This window comes from Anolis carolinensis, unplaced genomic scaffold (genome assembly GCF_035594765.1).
Source record: "Anolis carolinensis isolate JA03-04 unplaced genomic scaffold, rAnoCar3.1.pri scaffold_14, whole genome shotgun sequence".
NCBI classification, from domain to species: Eukaryota; Metazoa; Chordata; class Lepidosauria; order Squamata; family Dactyloidae; genus Anolis; species Anolis carolinensis.
The window spans coordinates 7,522,154-7,546,643 of NW_026943825.1; the positions used below are offsets into that span (position 1 = coordinate 7,522,154).

General features: G+C 41.0%; 1 protein-coding gene across 1 annotated transcript; it reads right to left on the reverse strand.

Annotated features, from left to right (window-relative positions):
- Positions 1-545: 545 nt before the first annotated feature.
- mta2 (metastasis associated 1 family member 2) lies at positions 546-23,129 on the reverse strand. The gene is made up of 18 exons (XM_062965469.1): positions 22,912-23,129; positions 20,157-20,224; positions 19,929-20,022; positions 17,742-17,859; positions 17,536-17,599; positions 17,209-17,326; positions 16,241-16,343; positions 16,051-16,150; positions 14,671-14,859; positions 14,368-14,442; positions 14,026-14,084; positions 12,509-12,606; positions 10,794-10,933; positions 9,240-9,468; positions 9,061-9,150; positions 6,210-6,328; positions 5,701-5,849; positions 546-1,350 (listed from the first exon to the last, which is right to left on the reverse strand). Exons 1-18 carry the CDS (start codon positions 23,087-23,089, stop codon positions 1,179-1,181), a joined length of 2,163 nt encoding a protein of 720 aa, XP_062821539.1. The 5' UTR covers positions 23,090-23,129; the 3' UTR covers positions 546-1,178.
- Positions 23,130-24,490: the final 1,361 nt, after the last annotated feature.

Here is a 24,490-nt window from a genome sequence, read left to right on the forward strand (position 1 = left end):
AACTTGTAAGCCGCCCTGAGTCCCCTTACAAATAATATTTACATACAGTGTATTATATCAATAACACAGCACAACACTAGCACTATATACCAGCATTTTTTTATTTATTAACCTCTGAAGATGGAGCCTCCAGTAGCCTAGGGGATAAAAGCCTTGTGACTTGAAGGTTGGGTTGCTGACCTCAAGGCTGCCAGGTTCGAATCCCACCCGGGCAGAACGCGGATGAGCTCCCTCTATCAGCTCCAGCTCCATGCAGGGGCATGAGAGAAGCCTCCCACAAGGATAGTAAAACATCAAAACATCCGGGCGTCCCCTGGGCAACGTCCTTGCAGACAGCCAATTCTCTCACTCCAGAAGCACGAGAAAAAACAAACAAACTCTGAAGATGCCTGCCATAGATGTGGGTGAAACGTCAGGAGAGAATGCTTCTGGAACGTGGCCAGACAGCCCGCAAAACTCACAGCAACCCAGTGATTCCTGCCAGGAAAGCCATCGACAACCCCTACTTCTTGACACGAGAGATTAAAATGAATGAAACCAAGATATGAAGAAAACAGCATTTATTTTTGTTGCTATAAGAACCAGAGACTGACTTAAAAAACCTGACTTTTCCTCTCTAAACCATGTACAAAAATGGACTGACTCATCAAAGGTCGGGTCAATGGGGTAGCCATGTTTATCAGAGAGACGGAGGTGACCCCCTCCCTATGTAGGAGGGATTTTTTTCTCTTTAAAAAAAGGACAAACGGAAAAAGGGGAAGAAAGACACACACACATTAAAAAATAAAATCAGCTGTGGAGGCAGCTTGAAAGGGAGAGGCCTCGGAAGGGATGATTCTGTGCCACGTCTACAGTAAGTATCCTCTCCTGGGCACAATCTGCATTTATCACGCTTCCCGGGCAAGGGTGGCAGCTTTGTGCGCAAGTCTGTGGGGACGGGGAAGGAGAGTGGAAATTAAAATATATAATATATATGAAAAGAAATGCTGGATCTCTAGGAAGGGGCGGGGAGGGAGAACGGAAGGGTGGGGGTCCCTGCCTGCACGGCCGGATCCCGGCAAACGCGGAGCTCCGAAATCCCCCCTGCCAAGAAAAAGGCCTCGGGCACGGAAAAAGGGCGTTTGTTTAGTGGGATGGCTACGAGGGCCCGAGAGGGGAGGCCAGAGGAGCAACGAGACTCAGTCTTCCAGGATGATGGGCTCGCTGGTGCTGGCGGGGTGGACTGGAGGCACGGGCACCAGCGGGGCCACCACCGGGCGCAGGGGCAGCACCGACTTCACCTTCAGCGGCAGGTTGGGCCGGCGGGCTGCGCGGCGCATCTCCATGTGGCTCAGAGCCTTGCGGAGGGCCCTGCGGGAAGAAGAAGAAGAAGAAGAGGCAGAGAACATGGGGCGAGGATCACGAGGAGAGGCTTGGTCGCACAAATACAGCCATCCAAGGAAGACAAAGGTTGTTTCTATTGATTTAATATGTTGTATAACGAGGCACTGAATTTTTGCCTAGATGTATGTTGTACTCCGCTCTGAGTCCCCTGTGGGGTGAGAAGAGCGGGATAGAAATGAAGATAATAATAATAATAATAATAATAATAATAATAATAATAATAATACAGTAGAGTCTCGCTTATCCAACGTAAACGGGCCGGCAGAACGTTGGATAAGCGAATATGTTGGATAATAAGGAGAGATTAAGGAAAAGCCTATTAAACGTTAAATTAGGTTATGATTTTACAAATTAAGCACCAAAACATCATGTTATACAACAAATTTGACAGAAAAAGTAGTTCAATACACAGTAATGCTATGTAGTAATTACTGTATTTACAAATTTAGCACCAAAATATCACGATATATTGAAAACATGGACTCAAAAAATGCGTTGGATAATCCAGAACGTTGGATAAGCGAGTGTTGGATAAGTGAGACTCTACTGTAATATGTATTGAATGTTTCACTATGTGTACACTCTGAGTCCCCTGTGGGGTGAGATAATGCAGACTGTACAAGGAAACCGACAAAACCATTGGTCATATCCTCAGCTGCTTTAAGAAAATTGCACAGACAGAGGCACAACTACATGGCCCAAATGATTCATTGGAACTTATGCCTCAAGTACAGTAGAGTCTCACTTATCCAACATAAACGGGCCGGCAGAATGTTGGATAAGCGAATATGTTGGATAATAAGGAGGCATTAAGGAAAAGCCTATTAAACATCAAATGAGGTTATGATTTTACAAATGAAGCACCAAAACATCATGTTAGACAACAAATTTGGCAGAAAAAGTAGTTCAATACGCAGTAATGCTATGTAGTAATGACTGTATTTATGAATTTAGCACCAAAATATCACAATATATTGAAAACATTGACTACAAAAATGCGTTGGATAATCCAGAATGTTGGATAAGCGAGTTTTGGATAAGCGAGACTCTACTGTACCACCTTCCAGCAGCAAAGAACTGGTGGGATCACAAACCTGCAAAAGTATTGGAAAATGAGCACGCAAAGATACTGTGGGACTTCCGAATCCAGACTGACAAAGTTCTGGAACACAACACACCAGACATCACAGTTGTGGAAAAGAAAAAGGTTTGGATCATTGATGTCGCCATTCCAGGTGACAGTCGCATTGACGAAAAACAACAGGAAAAACTCAGCCGCTATCAGGACCTCAAGATTGAACTGCAAAGACTCTGGCAGAAACCAGTGCAGGTGGTCCCGGTGGTGATGGGCACATTGGGTGCCGTGCCAAAAGATCTCAGTCGGCATTTGGAAATAATAGACATTGACAAAATTACGATCTGCCAGCTGCAAAAGGCCACCCTGCTGGGATCTGCACGCATCATCCGAAAATACATCACACAGTCCTAGACACTTGGGAAGTGTTCGACTTGTGATTTTGTGATATGAAATCCAGCATATCTATCTTGTTTGCTGTGTCATAATAAAGTAATAATAATAATAATAATATGTATTGAATGTTTCATTATGTGTACACCGCTCTGAGTCTCCTGTGGGGTGAGAAGAGCGGGATAGAAATGAAGATAATAATAACAATAATAATAATAATAATAATAACCCCTGGGATGTTCCTCAGAAAAGAGAACATGGCAGAGAAGACAATCCTCAGGTTGGGGTGAGAACCAGCCTGAGTTTTTCTGGACTCCATAAGTAATCTTGAGTCCTCTCGCCCTGAGTATAGAGCAGTATATAAATAAAGATTATTATTATTATATACTGCTCTATCTCCTTGAGAGGACTCAGGGCGAGAAGACTCAAGATTACTTATGGAGTCCAGAAAGAAAAAGATTATTATTATTATAGGAGCCTCTGATGGCCTAGGTCAGGGATCCCCAAACTAAGGCCCGGGGGCCAGATGCGGCCCTCCAAGGTCATTTAACTGGCCCCTGTTCTAAACTTTAGACTTAGGGTTGACCTAAGTCTAGCTGGTTTTTGGAGATCTTTTTGTTTACCTGTGGTTTTATGAGATTGTCTAGATCAGGGGTCCTCAAACTTTTAAAGCAAAGGGCCGGTCCACAATCCTTCAGACTGTTGAGGGGCCGAATTATCATTTGAAAAAGAAATACGAACAAATCCCTATGCACACTGCACATGTCTTATTTGTAGTGCAAAACAACAACAACAACAACGAAAGAACAATACAATATTTTAAAATGAAAACAATCTTAACCAACATAAACCTATCAGGATTTCAATGGAAAGTGTGGGCCTGCTGCTGGCCAATAAGATAGTCAAGTTAATTAGGATTGTTGTTGTTGTTGTTGTTGTGTGCCTTCAAGTCATTTCAGAATTTGGGTGAGCCTAAGTCTAAAATTAATTATTTATTTATTTACTACATTTATTTACTACATATATATCCCACCCTTCTTACCCCGAAGGGGACTCAGAGCAGCTGTATGTACATACAATATATTATATTATTAGCATAGCACAATATTAGCATTATACATTACTATATTGAACTATACCATTATACTGTAATACTATATGTAATATATAACATATAATTAATATTATTATATGGTATTATTATTAGTATCATAATGTATAACATTATAATATTTTTATCAATATTATATGTATATACGATATATTATATTATTAAAACTGATATAAAAATATATTATAAAACTGAGGGTGGGGGCTAGGTAAAGGACCTTGGAGGGCCGCATCCGGCCCCCGGGCCTTAGTTTGGGGACCCCTGGTCTAGATGGTCTTTGATGGTCTCTTTGCTTAGCTACAGCCTTATGAGACCATCTAGATGGCTTTTGGAGGTCATTTTCCTTACCTATGGTCGTGACCGGGCTTGGCCCCATGTAGGCCGCCCCGAGTCCCTTCGGGGAGATGGGGCGGGGTATATGAATAAAATTATTATTATAATTATTATTATGACACAGCAAACAAGATGTATATGCTGGATTTCGTATCACAAAATCACAAGCCGAACACTTCCCAAGTGTCTAGGACTGTGTGATGTATTTTCGGATGATGCGTGCAGATCCCAGCAGGGTGGCCTTTTGCAGTTGGCGGATCGTGATTTTGTCAATGTCTATTGTTTCCAAATGCCAGCTGAGATCTTTTGGCACGGCACCCAGTGTGCCCATCACCACCGGGACCACCTGCACTGGATTCTGCCAGAGTCTTTGCAGTTCAATCTTGAGGTCCTGATTATTATTATTATTATTAAAGCAACTGAATGGGAAAAATAAAATGTGGCTCAATTTTTAAATGAAAAATTTGCCCTAAAATGGTTTTGGTAACATTAAACGGTGAACAATTAAAATGAAAGGCTCATAATTTTGCTTCGGAGACACAAACAATTCATGAAATGCTCTGCTGCTTAAAACTCCAACAGAGAGCCTGGATGGCCATCTGTCGGGGGTGCTTTGGTTGTGCTTTTCGTGCCTGGCAGAAGGGGGGACTTTAGCACTTTAGCCCAGTTTCCTACAGTTTTTATCCATGATTTATCATGATGTATTGTATGTGTTTTTTATAACTTGTTTTATTGTTTGATTTGATTTGTTCTACTGCTTGTTTTTATATTGTTGTGACTGGGCTTGGCCCCATGTAAGCCGCCCCGAGTCCCTTCGGGGAGATGGGGCAGGGTATAAGAATAAAATTATTATTATTATTATTATTATTATTATTATTATTATTATTATTATTATTATTATTATTATGTCCCTTGAGGCCATCCTCTCCTCTATCCCAGTGGTCTTTTTCTCTTTTTTCTTTTCAGATTCGTATGTTATTTGAGTGATTATATTCCTTCTGTTTATGTGATTGTTTTAGTCAATTGTTATGTTTTGTTTTTAATTCTTATAGCGTTTTATAGTGTTTTCAGTGTTTTATTGTACAAAGTTTTATGCTGATTTTATATTGGAAACCACCCTGAGTCCCTTTCGGGAGAGAGGGCGGTATACAAATAAACTTTTACTTACTTACTTACTCTTCCAACTATTATTCTATGATTCTATAACTTACAGGCCTCAGAATTGTGGGAGGGGGGAGATTTTAAAGTCAGCTTGTCGCAATCCAAGCAGACGCAATGGGGTCAGGGAGACTCTGTTTTCTTTTGAACTGAACGAAAGAGGCCAGCTCTGTGCCCTACCGCCCCTTGCCAGCCCCTTTTTCGCTAAGCCCCCATGACATTTTTGAAACCCCCCTCCCGCAGTTACCTGGTGTCCTTGGTAGCCACAAAAACGACAGGGTTGGGGGCGTCGGCCGGGTTGAGCTTCTGACGTTTCATGGCAGGCTGAGTGCTCGACCTCATCCCGGAAGTCATGGGCCGGCCGTTGGCTGAGAAGGGGAGCCCGCCCCCTGCCACCTGCACCCGGTCCACACAGAGCTATCAGCGAGAGGAAGCCCCCGCCCCCCCCAAAAAAGCCATCTCCACCTTGCGCTCCCTCCCTTCCTCCCGAGGCATCCCTGCCCTGCTCTGCATCGGAAGAGGGGCCTCCATACATGGCTGCAAACATGCCCTGCCATTGCCATCACTTACAGATGCAGGAACCCATGGAAATTAGAAAAAATATATACAATTTCCCCTTCTAGACTGCTCTAGAAGCCACGTTTGTGGCTCTCCCCCTCCTCCTCCCACAGCTTCAACATGTTCTACCTCTCTAACACATTCGTTCGCTGTCTTTTAACATCTCTTTCTTCCCCATAGGCCCCCAATGACACTCACACTCTCATAGGACCGCTTGCCCACGATGCCCGCCAAGCCTCGGTTCTGGGTCAATTGGTTTCTGTTGATGGGTGTTTTCGTGCCTCGTGGGGTTTTTGGTTTCAGGGGGGCCTGAGCAGCTAGGGGAAAAAAAACAACAATATTGGGTTGTGAGTTACCTCTAAGAGAAACACAGGCATACCCAAATATCCCGTCTATACATTTAATAATAACAACAACAACAACAACAATAATGACACCAGCCAGAATAACATATGCGAAGAAGTATGTTCAAAAGAAATACCGAAAAGAGAAGAATGGCAAAATAAAGTCCTAGAAATAATGAATATGGATAAATTAACTTATTGGCTCTCTCCGAACCAAGGATTACCGAAAAAACAAACGAACTGGGACACGGTAAAAGAATATTTTAATCAACTTAAAATGGAGCTTATAATTTGAAATGACAAGAACAACAAGAAAATATTAGAGACAAAGGGGAAGAAGACGGTTTGGACTATAAATTACTAAAATACAGAAAGTCACAATACAAACACCAAGGAATAGATGGAAGTCAACCCCTCCCACATACCCTTTTTTTCCTTCATTTTTCTTTCTTTCTTTCTCTCTACCCATATTGTTCTCCCACTTTCCATGTATTTTTTTTTAATTTTTATCTTTAAATTTATTACTAATAAAAATTTAATTATTATTAAAAAAAAAACAATAATGACAGTCGCATTGACAAAAAACAACAGGAAAATCTCAGCCGCTATCAGGACCTCAAGATTGAACTTCAAAGACTCTGGCAGAAACCAGTGCAGGTGGTCCCAGTGGTGATGGGCACATTGGGTGCCATGCCAAAAGATCTCAACCGGCATTTGGAAACAATAGACATGGACAAAATTACGACTTGCCAACTGCAAGACACTTGGGAAGTGTTCGACTTGTGATTTTGTGATATGAAATCCAGCATATCTATCTTGTTTGCTGTGTCATAATAAAATAATAATAATAACTACTTTATTTTTACACCCTGCCTCCATCTCCCCGAAGGGACTTGGGGTGGCTTACATGGGGCCAAGCCCAGGTAATTACAGTCATTAGAAAATTAAAAAAACACATCAAAATAAAATACAATTATACATGTGAACATAATAAAATAACAACAAAGTTTCCAACAAAGGTAACAAAATGGCAAACATTCAATGTCGAAAACAGACAATGATAAATCAAATCAAAACAGTGGATAAAACAATCTCAAAATAAATGTACAAAACCAAATAAAAATGATACATAATTAAACTTAAGTAAACATTATTTATTTATTTATTACATTTATATCCTGCTCTTCTCACCCCGAAGGGGACTCAGAGCGGCTTACAAATCAAACGAACATACAATATTTTAATAGCATAGCACAATATAAGCATTAAATTACTATATTGTACTATATCATTATATGGTAATATTTAACATGTAATATTTAATATATATATAATGTAACCCATCAGACAACAATTTCCACAGGCTGAAGTAGGCGCCTAATACCGTGTTTCCCCGAAAATAAGACACTGTCTTATATTAATTTTTGCTCCCAAAGACACGCTAGGTCTTATTTTCAGGGGATGTCTTATTTTTCCATGAAGAAGAATTCACATTTATTGTTGAACAAAAAAATGAACATTTATTATATAGCTGTCATCACAAACCAGCATAACCAGACAAACTGTGAATCCTATCAAGAATTTCTTGTTACTGCTATTATTTCCATGTACATCACTCTATGATATGTACATTTACTGATCCTGCATGCTCTGGTGTTCTGTTCGGCGGGCATGCTTCCAAACAAATACTTTGCTAGGTCTTACTTTCGGGGGAGGCCTTATATTTAGCAATTCAGCAAAACCTCTACTAGGTCTTATTTTCTGGGGATGTCTTATTTTAGGGGAAACAGGGTAGCTAGGTGAGAATATATATATAAAGGTGTACTAGTCTTCCTCCTCTCCATAACATAAGGTGCATAAATGGCATTATAACTCTATCCTGAATTTTATTAGGTCCCTTTTATTCGGGTATTTTAACTGATGATGTTATTTTTATATTGTTGCTACATCCCGCCCACCAATGAAGTCGACTAAATTGTACTTGGTGGTTGATTGATATTATTACCGCTGTATTAACTCCTGTTTTATTGTCTTACTGTGTTTTATTTTTTGTATATTGTGCAATGTATTTATGCTATTGTTTTTGTAAATTATGCTGGTCGGGCCGAGTCCCCATGGGGAGATGGTGGTGGGGTATAAATAAAGTTTATTATTATTATTATTATTATTATTATTTAAACCATTTTAAAGGAGTGGGGCTGTTTTTATTTCTTTAGGGAGGGAGTTCCAGACGTGAACGAACCTTACCTAGTTGTAAACCAGGGGTCCCCAAACTTTTTAAACAGGGGGCCAGTTCACAATCCTTTGGACCATTGGAGGGCCGGACTATAGTTGGCCACCGAGCAATAAATAATAATAATAATAACAACAATAATAATAATAAATAAGAGGGTTGGAAGAGACCCTTTGGGCCATTGAGTCCAATCCCCCTTTGCCTTTGTGCACCAAAAGCACAAGCAAAGCACCCCTGACAGATGGCCACCCAGAATCAATGTTAATAATAATAATAATAATAATAATAATAATAATAATAATAATAATAATAATAAGGGTTGTAACAGAAGAAGAGACCCCTTGGGTCATTTAGCCCAATCCCCTTCTGCCTTTGTGCCGTGGGGGCCGGATAAATGGCTTCGATGGGCTGCATCCGGCCCCCGGGCCTTAGTTTGGGGACCCCTGTTGTAAACAATACGAACAATTCTTACCTAATTCCTTGACAATGGCAGCCAGAGGAAGCCGGACCAGAGGGTGAATCTTGAGAGGGGTCTTTGAAGCCTTGGGAAGCCGGATAGAGCCTGCAGAGTAGGGAACGGATATGAGATTCGCCAGCCTTTCCATCCACAATCCCGAGGCGCAGGTGGCTCTTCCCTCCCAACCCACGTACACTCTGCCTTGATGGCGTTGGCATTGATGGGCGCATACGGACGTCGGGCGGCTCGGCGGGGCTGCAGAATATCTCGGCACATCCGGCGCGCAATGCGGGTCAGCTTGGTGGTCTGCAGCAGGAAGGTCTGACGGTTTTTTGCCAGGAGTTTCGCCCTGTTGGCACTGGTTGTGTATGGCGAGAGGCTTTGGGCTTCCGGCCGAGACATATGGCCTCTGGAGTGTGGCTCCTGTAAACAGGGGAAGAATGACATTCTCTGTAGTTCGCAATTAAATTGCGGGAGAAAAGGGCAAAAAAATCACCTCAGTGTTTGTCAACTTGGGCAGCTCATGACCACATATTGACGGAGAAGTAAAAACTGCTTTCATTATTAGATTACCCTAGCCAACACGCATTTGTGTGCCTCAAATGTCAGTCCTGTTTCTGGATCTATTTAACTTGCCTATTCCAAAAGCGCCACCCATTTGCCCCTATCAGCTCGTTTTTGAGATACAGAAGATGAAAATATGCATAATAATAAATCATGGTTAAGTGCTTATTAATATTGATAATAATATTAAAATGGAATACAATATTATACTACTAATAAGGTAAAGGTTTCCCCTGACAAAAAGTCTAGTCATGTCTGACTCTGGGGGTTGGTGCTCATCTCCATTTCTAAGCCAAAGAGCTGGTGTTGTCCATAGACACCTCCAAGGTCATGTGGCCGGCATGACTGCATGAAGCGCCGTTACCTTCCCGCAGGAGCGGTACCTATTGATCTAATCACATTGGCATGTTTTCGAACTGCTAGGTTGGCAAAAGCTGGAGCTAACAGCGGGCACTCCTGCCGCTCCTGGGATTTGAATCTGTGACCTTTTGGTCTGCAAGTTCAGCAGCTCAGTGCTTTAACACACTTCGCCATCGAGGCTCCTATCATACTACTAATAATACAATATAATAATATTAATTATATATTATATATTAAATGTAATACAGTAGAGTCTCACTTATCCAAGACTCGCTTATCCAAGCTTCTCGATTATCCAAGCCATTTTTATAGTCAATGTTTTCAATATATCGTGATATTTTGGTGCTAAATTCGTAAATACAATAATTACAACATAACAGTACTGCGTATTGAACTACTTTTTCTATCTAATTTGTTGTATAACATGATGTTTTGGCGCTTAATTTGTAAAATCATAACCTAATTTGACGTTTAATAAGCTTCTCCTTAATCTCTCCTTGTTATCCAACATATTCGCTTATCCAACGTTCTGCCGGCCCGTTTAGCTTGTATAAGTGAGACTCTACTGTATTACTAATAATATTACCATATAATGATATAGTACAGTATAGTAATTTAATGCTTATATTGTGCTATTCTAATAATATATTGTATGTTCATTTGATTTGTAAGCTGCTCTGAGTCCCCTTCGGGGTGAGAAGAGCGGGATATAAATGTAGTAAATAAATAAATAAGCGTCAGAGGCTTCAAAATCAGGAAAGATAGGCGGGGGGGAAGCATCTAGTAGGAATTTTCAGACTATAGAAAATATCAAAGGGTGTTACCGTGACACTGCGCGCTGCTCCCTCGAGTTGTGTTGGAGTCTTCAGCCCTCCATATTTCTTCCAGTAGATCCAGCATGAAGCACAGAGGCGGCACTGCATGTTGGGTGGGCCCCAGGCATACCACTGTGCTGACTGCGTAGCTGCAGGGCAAGAGGGAGGTAAGGACGGCAATGTCACAAACACAAGGCGCTCCAAAGCTGCGTGACACAACCCCCTGGCCAGACTGACAGGTTATTTATTCCAACGGGTTCTCTAATGATCATGCCACCCGACTGCCACGATCTTTTAAACTCATCACTGAAAACTGCAAAACCCGTTTTAATTTTTAAATTAATTTATCAATCAGAATGTATCACTATACATTCCTTCCTCTTTTTACAACATCTTAGACAAAGGAGTATGTCATCTTGTGTACAATTTGACAGTTAAAAAAATCTAAAATATCTTTAAGCATATTTCTTATCAGTATTTAACTTTTCCATTACAAAATAAAGGTAAGGGGAAGAGGGGGGAAAGGAATAATAATAATAATCTATAGATATAAAAGGGTAATGAAATTTCAGCCTAGGACAAAACAACAAAACTACACATCCCAGAAACATTAATCTTGGCAACACAACCCCTCATTCATGCCTCTACGTTCATACAACAAAAAGAAAAGAAAAATAAAGTCCTAATTAGAGGGAGAAGAATAATTGTTTTTATCCAATTGCTGCCAGTTAGAAGGCTAAGCTCCGCCCACTTGGTCTCCTAGCAACCCACTCAGCCCAGGGGACAGGCAGAGTTAGGCCTCACTTAGGCCTCTTCCACACTGCCTATAAAATACAGATTATCCCACCATCTCCAACTGATGCTCGGGGGCCAGAGCTAAGAGGAAGCCATGAAGAGAGTTCCATTTTGTCTCTTTGCATCAGCTGAGGCCCCTCCCTGCAATAACATGCTATGCTAGTTTTAGATATATGTGTATATGTGTATGTACACACACACACACACACAAATATATATGTGTGTGTGTATATATATACATATATATATACAATATAATTTACAATAATATATAATAATTATAACATATTGTATATACATATAATATACATATAATATTCATAATACTAATAATACAATATAAGAATATTAATTATATATTATATATTACATGTAATATTACTAATAATATTACAATATATTGATACAGTACAATATAGTAATTTATTACCCGTATTGTTCTATGCTAATAATATAATACTGTATGTAAATTTAATTTGTAAGCCGCTCTGAGTCCCCTTCGGGGTGAGAAGAGCAGCATATAAATGTAGCAAATAAAGAAATAAATAAATATCAGATTTTAACTGGATTACAGTATATGGCAGTGTAGACTCAAGGCCCTTCCACACAGCTATATAACCCATTTATAATCTTATATTATCTGTTTTGAACTGGATTATCTGGATTCCACAATGCCATATAATCCACTTCAGTGTGCATTTTATACACCTGTGTAGAAGGGGCCTCATATAATCCAGTTCTAAGCAGATAATAAAAGATTATAAATATAATATGTAATAATTACTGTGATATAATTATACAGAACAATATAATCTCTAATATCAGGACAGTAAATAAAGAGCAACACTCTGAAAGCATTAGCCACAGCAACGCGTGGCCGGGCAAAGCTAGTAATAATAATAATAATAATATTCCTCTGGAATACTTACTGTGGCAGCTCTCACATGTCAATCCCTTCTGGAAGCCAGCTCCATTCATGCCAGGTTTGGAACCCACAGAGACAATTTGGTTCGGGTTGGGTTTTGTACTGGAGACAACAACACAGTTAAAAAGGCCTGCTTGCTTTCTCTGTGTTTTATGCATTTTACTTAATATTTTTTCTGATGATGTGCTTTAACTGTTATACCCAACCTCAAGCTGTGAGGAGAGGCAGGTAAGTAGCAACAACAACAACAACAACAACTTCTTACTGTTCTTACCACCAAATTAATTTACATTATCAAGACTTGCCATCAGTTGGGGGGCTCTCTCCACAGCAACAACATAGTACTATATACTCTAATAATATTGTGCTATGGCAATAATATAATATATTGTATATACATATAAAATTGATACTAATATTATAATGTAATGTAATATAATACTAATAATAATACAATATAATAGTATTAATTATATATTAAATGTAATATTACTAATAATATTACAGTGTAGTGGTATAGTACAATATCTATATATATAAAAGGGTAATGGAATCACGGCACCGGACAAAACAACTAAACTGAACGACTCACAACCTCCAAAATTGACAACACAACCTCTCATCCACGCCTCTACGTTCATACAACAAAAAGAAAAGAAAAATTAAGTCCTAGCCACAGCAACGCAGGGCCGGGCACAGCTAGTGTATAATAATTACTGTGCTCTAATAACAATACACAACAATATAATCTCTAAAATCAGGACACTAAATAAACAACAACACTCAGAACACAGGGGAATTCCACACAGGAAACAACCAGGCCCAGGTAACACCTCCCAACAAAGGATTCCCTCAGGCAGGAAGCAGCCAGGCTTGGAAGCTACAAGACCATTCAATGCTAAACAACTTAAATAATCACACCCAGCTAACATGTCCCAGTAAAGGATTCTTCCAAGTACTAACCAGGCAGACCTTGAAGCTGCAGGCCTATTCAATGCTGATCAAGGAGATCCATGGCAACACCTGCCTCAACCAGACAACAGTTCTTTCTACCACACTGCACGTTATTCCACACATATATCAACCTCTTTGTGGCCCACCTTCATTAACACTGAACAGCCTTGCAGCTTCAAAGCCAAACTTTGGAAACCACGAGGCTACTCCATCTCATTCAACCTGGCCTAGCAAGCATACCCTATGTAGAAAACGGCCAGGCTTTCAAGCAGTGAGGCTATTCACTGCAATTCCAATTGGCCACAGCAACGCATGGCAGGGCACAGCTAGTAGTAATATATAATGCTAAGATTGCTATGCTAATGATACAATATATTGTATGTACATATAACTTGTAAGCCTTCAGGGTGAGAGAGGGCGGGGAATAAATGTAGTAAATAAATAACAACAGCAATAATTTCCTGCAGTGCCTTGTCTCACGGCAGGAAAGAAATATTACTATTATTACTACAGTTACCCTTATTATTATTTTGTGCAATTCCATAACAGACGGGAAAAGATACTTACTAAGTGGGGATGTACACTTGCTTCAACTTGCTGTCAGCTTCAGCTGCTTTCAATCTTTTCTGTATGGAAAACAAAAAAAAAAGATGAAGAATTGTTGTGTTGTGTTCTGAGGTTCAAATAAACACTACTCCACTGATCTATGTTTAATCTTTGCGCAATGAACACTGATCACAGGCAACTCTGCCTTAGATGCAGGGATAAAAGGGCAAACCTAATAATAATTTTAATAATACTTTATTTTTCTATCCCACCACCATCTCGGGGCGGCTAACATGGGGCCAAGCCCAAAACAGAAACAAAATGTGACAAGTTAAAACCAATATAAGTAACTAAAAACAGTACCTGCTGGATGTATCGGTCGGTAGTTTTCCACATATAGTAGAACTGCACAATGCTGGCCAGTGACTTCCATGGGAGCTGCAAGGGACAGAGATTTCAGGAACATGCACAGCTCCAACCTATACTGCTGTATTGAATACATCTAGGGACAATCCTAATTAAGGCCTGGTTCAAATCAGACACTATCTCTGCCCGCTTGACAGAAGATGGACAATGATGCCCGCACTTCCACAAGAGTGATAGCAATAAATGTTCTGCTGGAAGTCATAGGGGGTTTGTTCAACCCAATCTGTACCCATAACTCACAAAGTCCTGCCGGATGTCGTTGAAGTCCTTGCCATATTTCTCCAAGGCCTCCTCAAAGAGCATGGCTTCGGAAGCCGACCACTCCTCCATCTCATCCCTGCACAGAACCGGCCCTCCCTGGGGCACCAGTGTGGACATGGCCTTGGCCAGGTCATAGCCGTTCCGCTGCAGCGTATCCATGGCGTGGAACTGACAAGACAGGGAAGGACATGCTGTCAGAAGAGCTAGGCCGGGGCGAGAAGCTGCCACTGCACAAATGGCAGAAGAGAGCACTGGATGCAAATAATAAATTTCCTGAGACATTTCAAGCCCATGCAGACCTTTTACTAAAGCTCCATTTACCTTTAATGAAACCTAACATGATACTCTATGAGTTTGTGCCAATACTATAACAACAACAACAACAACAACAACAACAACAACAACAACAACCCAGCTGTGGAGAAGATCATTTTTACAACTTCTATAAAAGCTTCCAAGTCTCAAGGGTGGGAGACAGCATAACAGCATTTAAAAAGCCACACTGGCTATAATAATAATAATAATAACAACAATAATAATAATAAACAAAGTATGGATTGTCGATGTTGCAATCCCAGGGGACAGAAGGATTGAAGAAAACTGGAAAAACTGAGACAATATGAAGACTTAAAGATCGAATTGCAAAGACTGTGGCACAAGCCAGTCAAGGAGGTCCCAGTTGTGATCGGCCTAAAGACCTTGGCCTGCACTTGAACACAATCGGCGCTGACAAAATCCCCACCTGCCAGCTGCAGAAGGCCACCTTACTGGAATCTGCACGCATTATTCGCCGATACATCACACAGTCCTAGACACTTGGGAAGTGTCAGACGTGTGATCCAATACAACAGCCAGCAGAGTGTCTGCTGTGGACTCATCTTGTTGTGTTTCAAATAAAAATAATAATATTTATATCCTGCCACCATCTCCCCAAAGGGACTCTGAGTGGCTCACAAAATCACACAAAAGTGCAACACATATAAAATACAACAGTACATGAACAACAGTACATGAATATTATTATGTTGTATTACATTATAATATTATTATCCATATTAAGTGTGTATATAATATATTATATTATTAGTATAGCATAATGTGAGTATTATATATTATATTGTTATATTGACACAGGAGACATGACTGCCTGTATTATTTAAATACTCAAACTTCTAATCCTTTGGTGACCAACACTGGCTTTAAAGCATGCAGGCAATACCAAGGGGGTATCTGAACAAGGATTTGAGATTAAAAGCTTTCAGTATCTCCTCTGACTAGCAGAATTAAGCTACCCATCTCAACCCTATCCAGTTGTCCTTCTGCCCTATCTCACTCCCCTTCCCCGGAGCCTTTTCTCACCAGAGTGATGTCCCGGGAGGCAGCGGCTGCACTCATATGAAGGCTGGGCTGTCGGATGGAGCTGCTGCAGTCAAGGGCCCTTGCGAAGGTGCCAACCGCCCTGGCATAGAAGAGAGAAGGATTCAGGACCCACAGAAATTAAGAGCTGACCAGATAACAAAAGCTAAAGCAGCTCCCAGCTGGATCTTACCGAGCAACTACAAGGAATTGGTCGATCTGTCGGTCAGTGAGGGGGTTGTCCGGGTCCCACACCTTCATCTCCATCTTCTGCTGGTTTCGGTTGTCAGATTCTCCTGGAGAAAGATTGGGATAAGGGGACAGCAATACATAAATCACTCTGCTTTCCACTGACTGGGGAAATGTATTTTGCACAGCAAGTGGGCCCCCAATAATAATAATAATAATAATAATAATAATAATAATAATAATAATAATAATAATAATAATCAACAACAACTTGGAAAGTGTTTGACTTGTGATTCTGTGATACGAAATCCAGCATATATATCTCGTTTGCTATGTCTTTGTGTCAATAATAATAATAATAACAACAACTTTATTCTTGTATCCCGCCTCCATCTCCCCACAGGGACTCAAGGTAGCTAACATGGGGCCAAGCCCAAATTGTCACAATACAATATAAGATACAATTCAAAGCAAAAACAAGCATCATCAACATTAAAGTTATATAAAATTTCACCATTTTAGACAATCTATATATATAAAAGGATAATGGCATCGCTCCACCGGGCAAAACAACAAAACTCAAGTCCCCCCAACCTAGAAAATTCACAACACAACCCCTCATCCACGTCTCTATGTTCTTACGCTCAACAAAGGATTCCCCCCTCCCTCAAACAGGGAAACACCCACTCTTTGAAGGTCCAAACCCATTCGGTACTCATCACTCTTTCATCTCAAAACACAAAATAAAGAACAACACTCTGAAAACAAAGGAAACAATCAAGGCCACCTAACACCTCCCAACAAAGGATCCCCCCCCCAAGACACGGAACCACCTAAAAAAAGCCACAGCAACGCGTGGCCGGGCACAGCTAGTAGTGTAATAATAAGTAAAACCGACCATATAACATAAGAACATATAACGAATTAAAATAGTAAAAGACTGGGCAGTAGTATGAGGAGTGGATAATTTACCTTCTGCCAGTCGATCAGGGATCTCCGCCTGGTATTTGCAGCCGACCCTGATCTCGCCCTGGTCAGCCAAGAGTGTCTTCTGAACCGGGTCAAAGACCAATGAGTAGAAAAAACAATCCTGGAAGGGAAGTGGGATATGAACAAAAAATATCTGGAAATTCTTAACCTTGTTAAGCTTTCCTCTCTGCTAAGGAACTAAGGAGGGAAAAAACTGAAGGATGCCTCACCAATTATTATTTTTTAGAAGACATAATTATATCACAAGCTCAAAACTTGCAAAGTCCCACCCGAAGTCATGGAAATACCTCCTTACGCAACCAGCCTTACCTCTTTATCCAGGTACTGGCTGAGGATGTCTGTTTCGTTGAGCAACGTCACACTGCATTTTCCCCTGAAAGAGCCAAGCCGGATCTGTGTCATATTCCTGATCTTTATGCCTCTTCCAAACTTCCTAACAGAGCAGTCCCTCATCCCCTCTACGTTCTGGAAGAACTACCACAAGATCCGACCCACCGTCTTTAACCTCCCCTTACCGTATATGGGTCGCAGGCAGAGATTCAAACTGGCGTGACAAGAAGAGCTCACGGTGCTTCAGCTGGTGACGTTGCTGCTCTGACACTGTGGGCTGTTTTGACTCCTCTTCAAATTCTCCTTGGGTTGAGGGAAAGATGGAGAGAGTAAGGAAAAGCTATCAGCTACTTGCTTCAATGTCTGGTTCTTTTATTCAGTTTCCTGGTAATTTTGAGAACTACTGAGTGGCATGGTTATTGGGTCTTCCAATTCATGAAGACTGGATCTAATAATAATTGGCCCAATGTTTTTTTTTTCTACCAACAGGACATTTATGTATTTATTTACTACATTTACACCCCGCCCTCCCTCACCCTGAAGGGGACTCAGAGCGGCTTACAAATTATATGCACATACAATATATTATATTATTAAAGGTAAAGGTAAAGGTTTCCCCTGACGTTAAGTCCAGTCGTGTCCAACTCTGGGGGTTGGTGCTCATCTCCATTTCTAAGCCGAAGAGCTGGCGTTGTCCATAGACACCTCCAAGGTCATGTGGCCAGCATGACAGCACGGAATGCTGTTACCTTCCCGCCGGAGCGGTACCTATTTATCTACTCACATTTGCATGTTTTCGAACTGCTAGGTTGGCAGAAGCTGGAGCTAACAGCGGAAGCTCACTCTGCTCCCCGGATTCGAACCTGTGACCTTTCAATCTGCAAGTTCAGCAGCTCAGCGCTTTAACACACTGCGCCACCAGAGGCTCTATATTAGCATTATATTATTAGCATAGTACAATACTAGCATGAAATTACTGTATTGTACTATATCACTATACTGTAATATAGTATGGAATATATAATATATAATTAATATTATTATATTGTATTATTATTAGTATTATATTATATTACATTATAATCAATAATATTATAATATTATATATTACATTGTATACTATATACCACACACACATAGTATACTAGCTGTGCCCGGCCACGCGTTGCTGTGGTGTTGTCTGGTGGTGTTGGTGAGAAATTGTTGAGGTAGTGGTGGTATTGAATGTCTGCTGTATGGTTGTCTTTATGTTTAGTATGCACACTGAAGTGGATTATATGGCAGTGTGGAGTCAAGATAATCCAGTTCAAAGCAGATAATATAAGATTCTAAATAGGTTATATAGCTGTGTGGAAGGGCCTTGAGTCTACACTGCCATATAATCCAGTTAAAATCTGATAATCTGTGGAAGAGGCCTAAGTGAGGCCTAACTGTGCCTGTCCCCTGGGCTGAGTAGGTTGCTAGGAGACCAAGTGGGTGGAGCTTAGCCTTCAAACTGGCAGCAATTGGATAAAAACTATTATTCCTCTCCCTGTAATTAGGACTTTATTTTTCTTTTCCTTTTTGTTGTATCAACCTAGAGCCATGAATGATGGGTTGTGTTGTCAAATTTTGAGGTTGGGGGGCCTGTAGTTTTGTTGTTTTGTCCGCTGCCCTGATGCCATCACTCTTTTATATATAGAGATAATATACAATACAATATACACATTATATATATAGAATCATAGAATCATAGAATAGTAGAGTTGGAAGAGACCTCATGGGCCATCCAGTCCAACCCCCTGCTAAGAAGCAGGAAATCGCATTCAAAGCACCCCCGATAGATGGCCATCCAGCCTCTGTTTAAAAGCCTCCAAAGATCTTGAGCCAGTTGTTGAAGTTTAAATACTCCGTATATAGTGTTCCCTCACTATTCCGCGGTTCACTTTTTGCGGATTCGCTGTTTCATGGTTTTTCAATAAGCTCTAAAAGACTATTATCATAAAAAATTACAATTTACAGTCTAAGGAAGGGAGGAAGGAGAAGCCAAAGGGAGAGAAAAGAAGCCCAAGCAGCAACGGGAGAAGGAGGCGATTTATCAACACACGACTGGTTGATAAAGACTTAAAATAGTGTAAAACTACTAAAATAATGTATAAATATTAAAAATAAATATAGTGTCCCTACTTCGTGGATTTTCACATATTGTGGGTGGTTCTGGAACCTTACCTAACCCCAGTGATAAGTGAGGGAACACTATACTCGAAGATAAGCCGAGTTTTCAGCTTTGAGCTGAAAAAGCCTCTCGGCTTATAATGGCAATCAAGACGGACAGCGGAGCCTGGAGGCCATTGCTTGCAATATATATACAGTATCTCTCCCATGATACTCACGAGCATTGCTATCAGCCAGGCTGTTGAGGCTACTGGAGATATCACGCCGTCGAAACAGGCAGACCACTTTGGCCTCCACATTGCCATTGGCTGTCTGTGGTGGGGGGAAATGAATGGGATTATGCTGTGTTTATGGGCATGGCTTCAGGATCGGGTGCCACTGTTTTCCACAGCATCCCACTTAACCCACACCATGCTCCATCCTCATATGCACATATATACCCTTACCTTATTTAGCTCTTCAATACGGCGGACAAGGTAGGGGTTACTAGAGGAATTCTCAAAGTAGACATAATCTGTAAGAAGGATGAAACCCATAGTGGAAAAAGAGCTATTTATTTATTTACTATATTTATATGCCGCCCTTCTCACCCCAAAGGGGACTCAGAGCAGCTTACAAATCACATTCACATACATTATATTACTAGCATTAAATTACTATATTGTACTATATCATTACATTGTAATATTAGAAATAAAGCTAGAAAGCAGGCAGACTCATATCCTCAATAGATATTTTCTAATGTAACAAGCTGTCAATCTTAATGCTTGTGTTTGTAACTAGAACCCCGAAGTTGACACACAGCTTAAGGAAGAAGGCGGTCTTCAAGCAGATAGGTTTGTAGTTATACTGAAAATGTATTCTTTATTTCCAATCCTAAAACATTATACAAAACACGTAGGCCATAGGAATAGATGAAAGAAGGAACAATTTTGTGGGTCTACAAGACTTAAGAACTTAATTAATCAAGAGCAGGCATGGGCTAACTTCGGCCCTCCGAGTGTTTCGGACTTCAACTCCCACAATTCCTATGCCTACCATAATAATAATAATAATAATAATAATAATAATAATAATAATAATATTACTAGGACTTGGGACCTAGTAATACAGAAGAGTCCCACTTATTCAAGCTAAACGGGCCAGCAGAACCTTGGATAAGCGAATATCTTGGATAATAAGGAGGGATTAAGGAAAAGCCCATAAACATCAAATTAGGTTATGATTTTACAAATTAAGCACCAAAACATCATGTTATACAACAAATTTGACAGAAAAAATAGTTCAATACGCAGTAATGTTATGTTGTAATTACTGTATTTACGAATTTAGCACCAAAATATCACGATATATTGAAAACACTGACTGCAAAAATGGCTTGGATAATCCAGAACCTTGGATAAGCGAGTCTTGAATAAGTGAGACTCTACTGTAATACAATAATAATGATAATGATAATAACACACCTCAATCTACGATGTATAACTTTAAGAGAAAGAGTCAACTAAGCTAGGTTTCTCTTTTCTGGCCCATTCTTTTGAACCAGCCATGACATTTGGGGTCCCTTCTTTTTTCCAAAAACCCTGTCTTGGGACCTAGTAATATTATTATTATCACTAGGACTTGAGACCTAGCAATAATACCATAATAATAATAATAACAACAGCACACCTTGATCTACAATGTACAACCTTAAGAGAGTCAACTAAGCTAGGCTTCTCTTTTGTGGCCCATTCTTTTGAACCAGCCATGACATTTGGGGTCCCTCCTTTTTCCAAAAACCCTGTCTTGGGACCTAGTAATATTATTATTATTATTATTATTATTATTATTATTATTATTATTATTACTAGAACTTGGGACCTAGTAATATTATTATTATTATTACTAGGACTTGGGACCTAGTAATAATACCATAACAACAACAACAACAACAACAACAATAATAATAATAATAATGACACACCTTGATCTACAATGGACAACCTTAACAGACAATGAGTCAACTCAACTAGGCTTCTCTTTTGTGGCCCATTCTTTTGAACCAGCCATGACATTTGGGGTCCCTCCTTTTTCCAAAAACCTTGTCTTGGGACCTAGTAATATTACCATAATAACAATATTCATAACAACACACATTGATCTACAATGGACAACCTTAACAGACAAGGAGTCAACTCAACTAGGCTTCTGTTTTGTGGCCCATTCTTTTGAACCAGCCATGACATTTGGGGTCCCTCCTTTTTCCAAAAACCCTGTCTTGGGACCTAGTAATATTATTATAACGAGGTCTTTGGACCTAGTCATAATACCATAATAATAATAATAATAATAATAATAATAATAAGACACCTTGATCTACAATGGACAACCTTAACAGACAAGGAGTCAACTAAGCTAGGCTTCTTTTGTGGCCCATTCTTATTAGCCAGCCATGACATTTGGGGTCCTTCCTTTTTTCCAAAAACCCTGTCTTTGGACCTAGTAATACCATAATAATAATAACAACACACCTTAATATACAATGTACAACGTTAAGAGAAAGAGTCAACTAAGCTAGGCTTCTCTTTTGTGGCCCATTCTTTTGAACCAGCCATGACATTTGGGGTCCCTCCTTTTTCCAAAAACCTTGTCTTGGGACCTAGTAATATTATCATAATAACAATATTAATAACAACACACCTTGATCTACAATGGACAACCTTAACAGACAAGGAGTCAACTCAACTAGGCTTCTCTTTTGTGGTCCATTCTTTTGAACCAGCCATGACATTTGGGGTCCCTCCTTTTTCCAAAAACCCCGTCTTGGGACCTAGTAATATTATTATAACGAGGTCTTTGGACCTAGTAATAATACCATAATAATAATATTAATAACACATCTTGATCTACAATGGACAACCTTAACAGCAAGGAGTCAACTCAGCTAGGCTTCTTTTGTGGCCCATTCTTTTGAGCCAGCCATAACATCCCCACGCCTTTCCCCCGCTTCCTGGGCCTCAGTTCAGGCTTCCTGGGCGCCAGGCTTCTCCCCACAGGCCAGGCCCGTCCCCATCGACGCCCACAGGCGCCCCAAACTCCTCCAGGCCGAACTCCTGGCGCGCATGCGCACTCGCGGCTTTCCCCTCAGTTCCTGGTCTGCCGCCCCTCCCCCTCCCGCGGCCCTCAAGGCGCCCCCCTCTCCCCCCCCTCAGGCCTTACCGCCCACCCGGTACATATTGGCGGCCATGGCTCCTCCCGGACCCCGCCCGCCTCGGCCAAGCCGCCTCAGGAACTCCGGGCCCGGCCGCGCTCCATCCCCTCCCGCCTCCGGTGGCGTCGTCGTCGCCTCTCCTTCCCACGCAGCGAGCGCCGACCAAGCCTTGAGCCCTTCGTGCATTTCCGGAAGCCCTCGGACGCGTTCGGGGATCTCCGGAAATGATTCGTTCCTCGCCGTAGAGTGGCGAAGCCCGAGGGCAAGGCTCGGCGGGAGGCGTTCCTATTTGGACGATTCTCGCTCTTCGGAAATCTTCGGTCATTTCCGGGAATCTCCGGAAATGATTCGTTCCTCGCCGTAGAGTGGCGAAGCCCGAGGGCAAGGCTCGGCGGGAGGCGTTCCTTTTTGGACGATTCTCGCTCTTCGGAAATCTTCGGTCATTTCCGGGAATCTCCGGAAAGGATTCGTTCCTCGCCGTAGAATGGTCAAGCCTGAGGCCAGGGCTCGGCGGGAGGCGTTCCTATTTGGACTATTTTCCCTCATAAGGGGGCTTTCGGGAATCTCCGGAGAGCATCGGTTATTTTCGGCTATAAGGTTGTACCTTTCGGGAATCTCCGGAAAGGCTTTATTCCTTGTCGTAGAATGGCGAAGCCCGAGGCCAGAACGATTTTCGTATATAGGGGGGGCGCTCGGGAATCTCCGGAAAGGATCGTCCGTTTCCGGCTATGGTTTTTGTTTGGAGCCAGGAAGGTATATTTTTCCCTATTAGTGACAGGAACCAAGGCTTTGTTGTTTGACTTCGAGGCGTTTCCGACTCATGGCGACCCTGTTGAGATCTCTTCCAACTCTGGGATTGTAAAACTCGAGCTTGATGGAGGCTGGACTGGTTGTTCCCCCAGACAGGAAGCAGCCAGGCTTTGAAGCTGCAAGGCCATTCAATGCTAATCAAGGTGGCCAATGGCAACATTCACACTTGCCTCCAACAGACAAGAGTTCTTTCTCCCACACTTCTATACACAGATATATAAACCCCACTTGCCTCATTTCCAACAGGCCTCACAACCTCTGAGGATGCCTGCCATAGATGTGGATGAAACGTCAGGAGAGAGTGCTTCTGGAACATGGCCAGACAGCCCAGAATACTCACAGCAACCCAGTGATTTCGGCCGTGAAAGTCTTCGACAACACAATTGCTCCAAGATAAACATAATAATAATAATAATAATAATAATAATAACAACAACAACAACAACAACAACAGCCCAGAAAACTCATAGCGACCCAGAGATTCCTGCCATGAAAGCCTTCAACAACACAATTGCTCCAAGATAAAGATTAATAATAATAATAATAAGAATAGTAATAATAAAATAATAGCAATAGTAATAATAATAATAATAGCCCAGAAAACTCACAGCGACCCATTGATTCCAGCCATGAAAGCCTTCAACAATACAATTGCTCAAAGATAAAGATAATAATAATAAGAAGAAGAAGAAGAAGAAGAAGAAGAAGAAATATAGTAATAATAATAATAATAATAGCCTGGAAAACTCACAGCGACCCATTGATTCCGGCCATGAA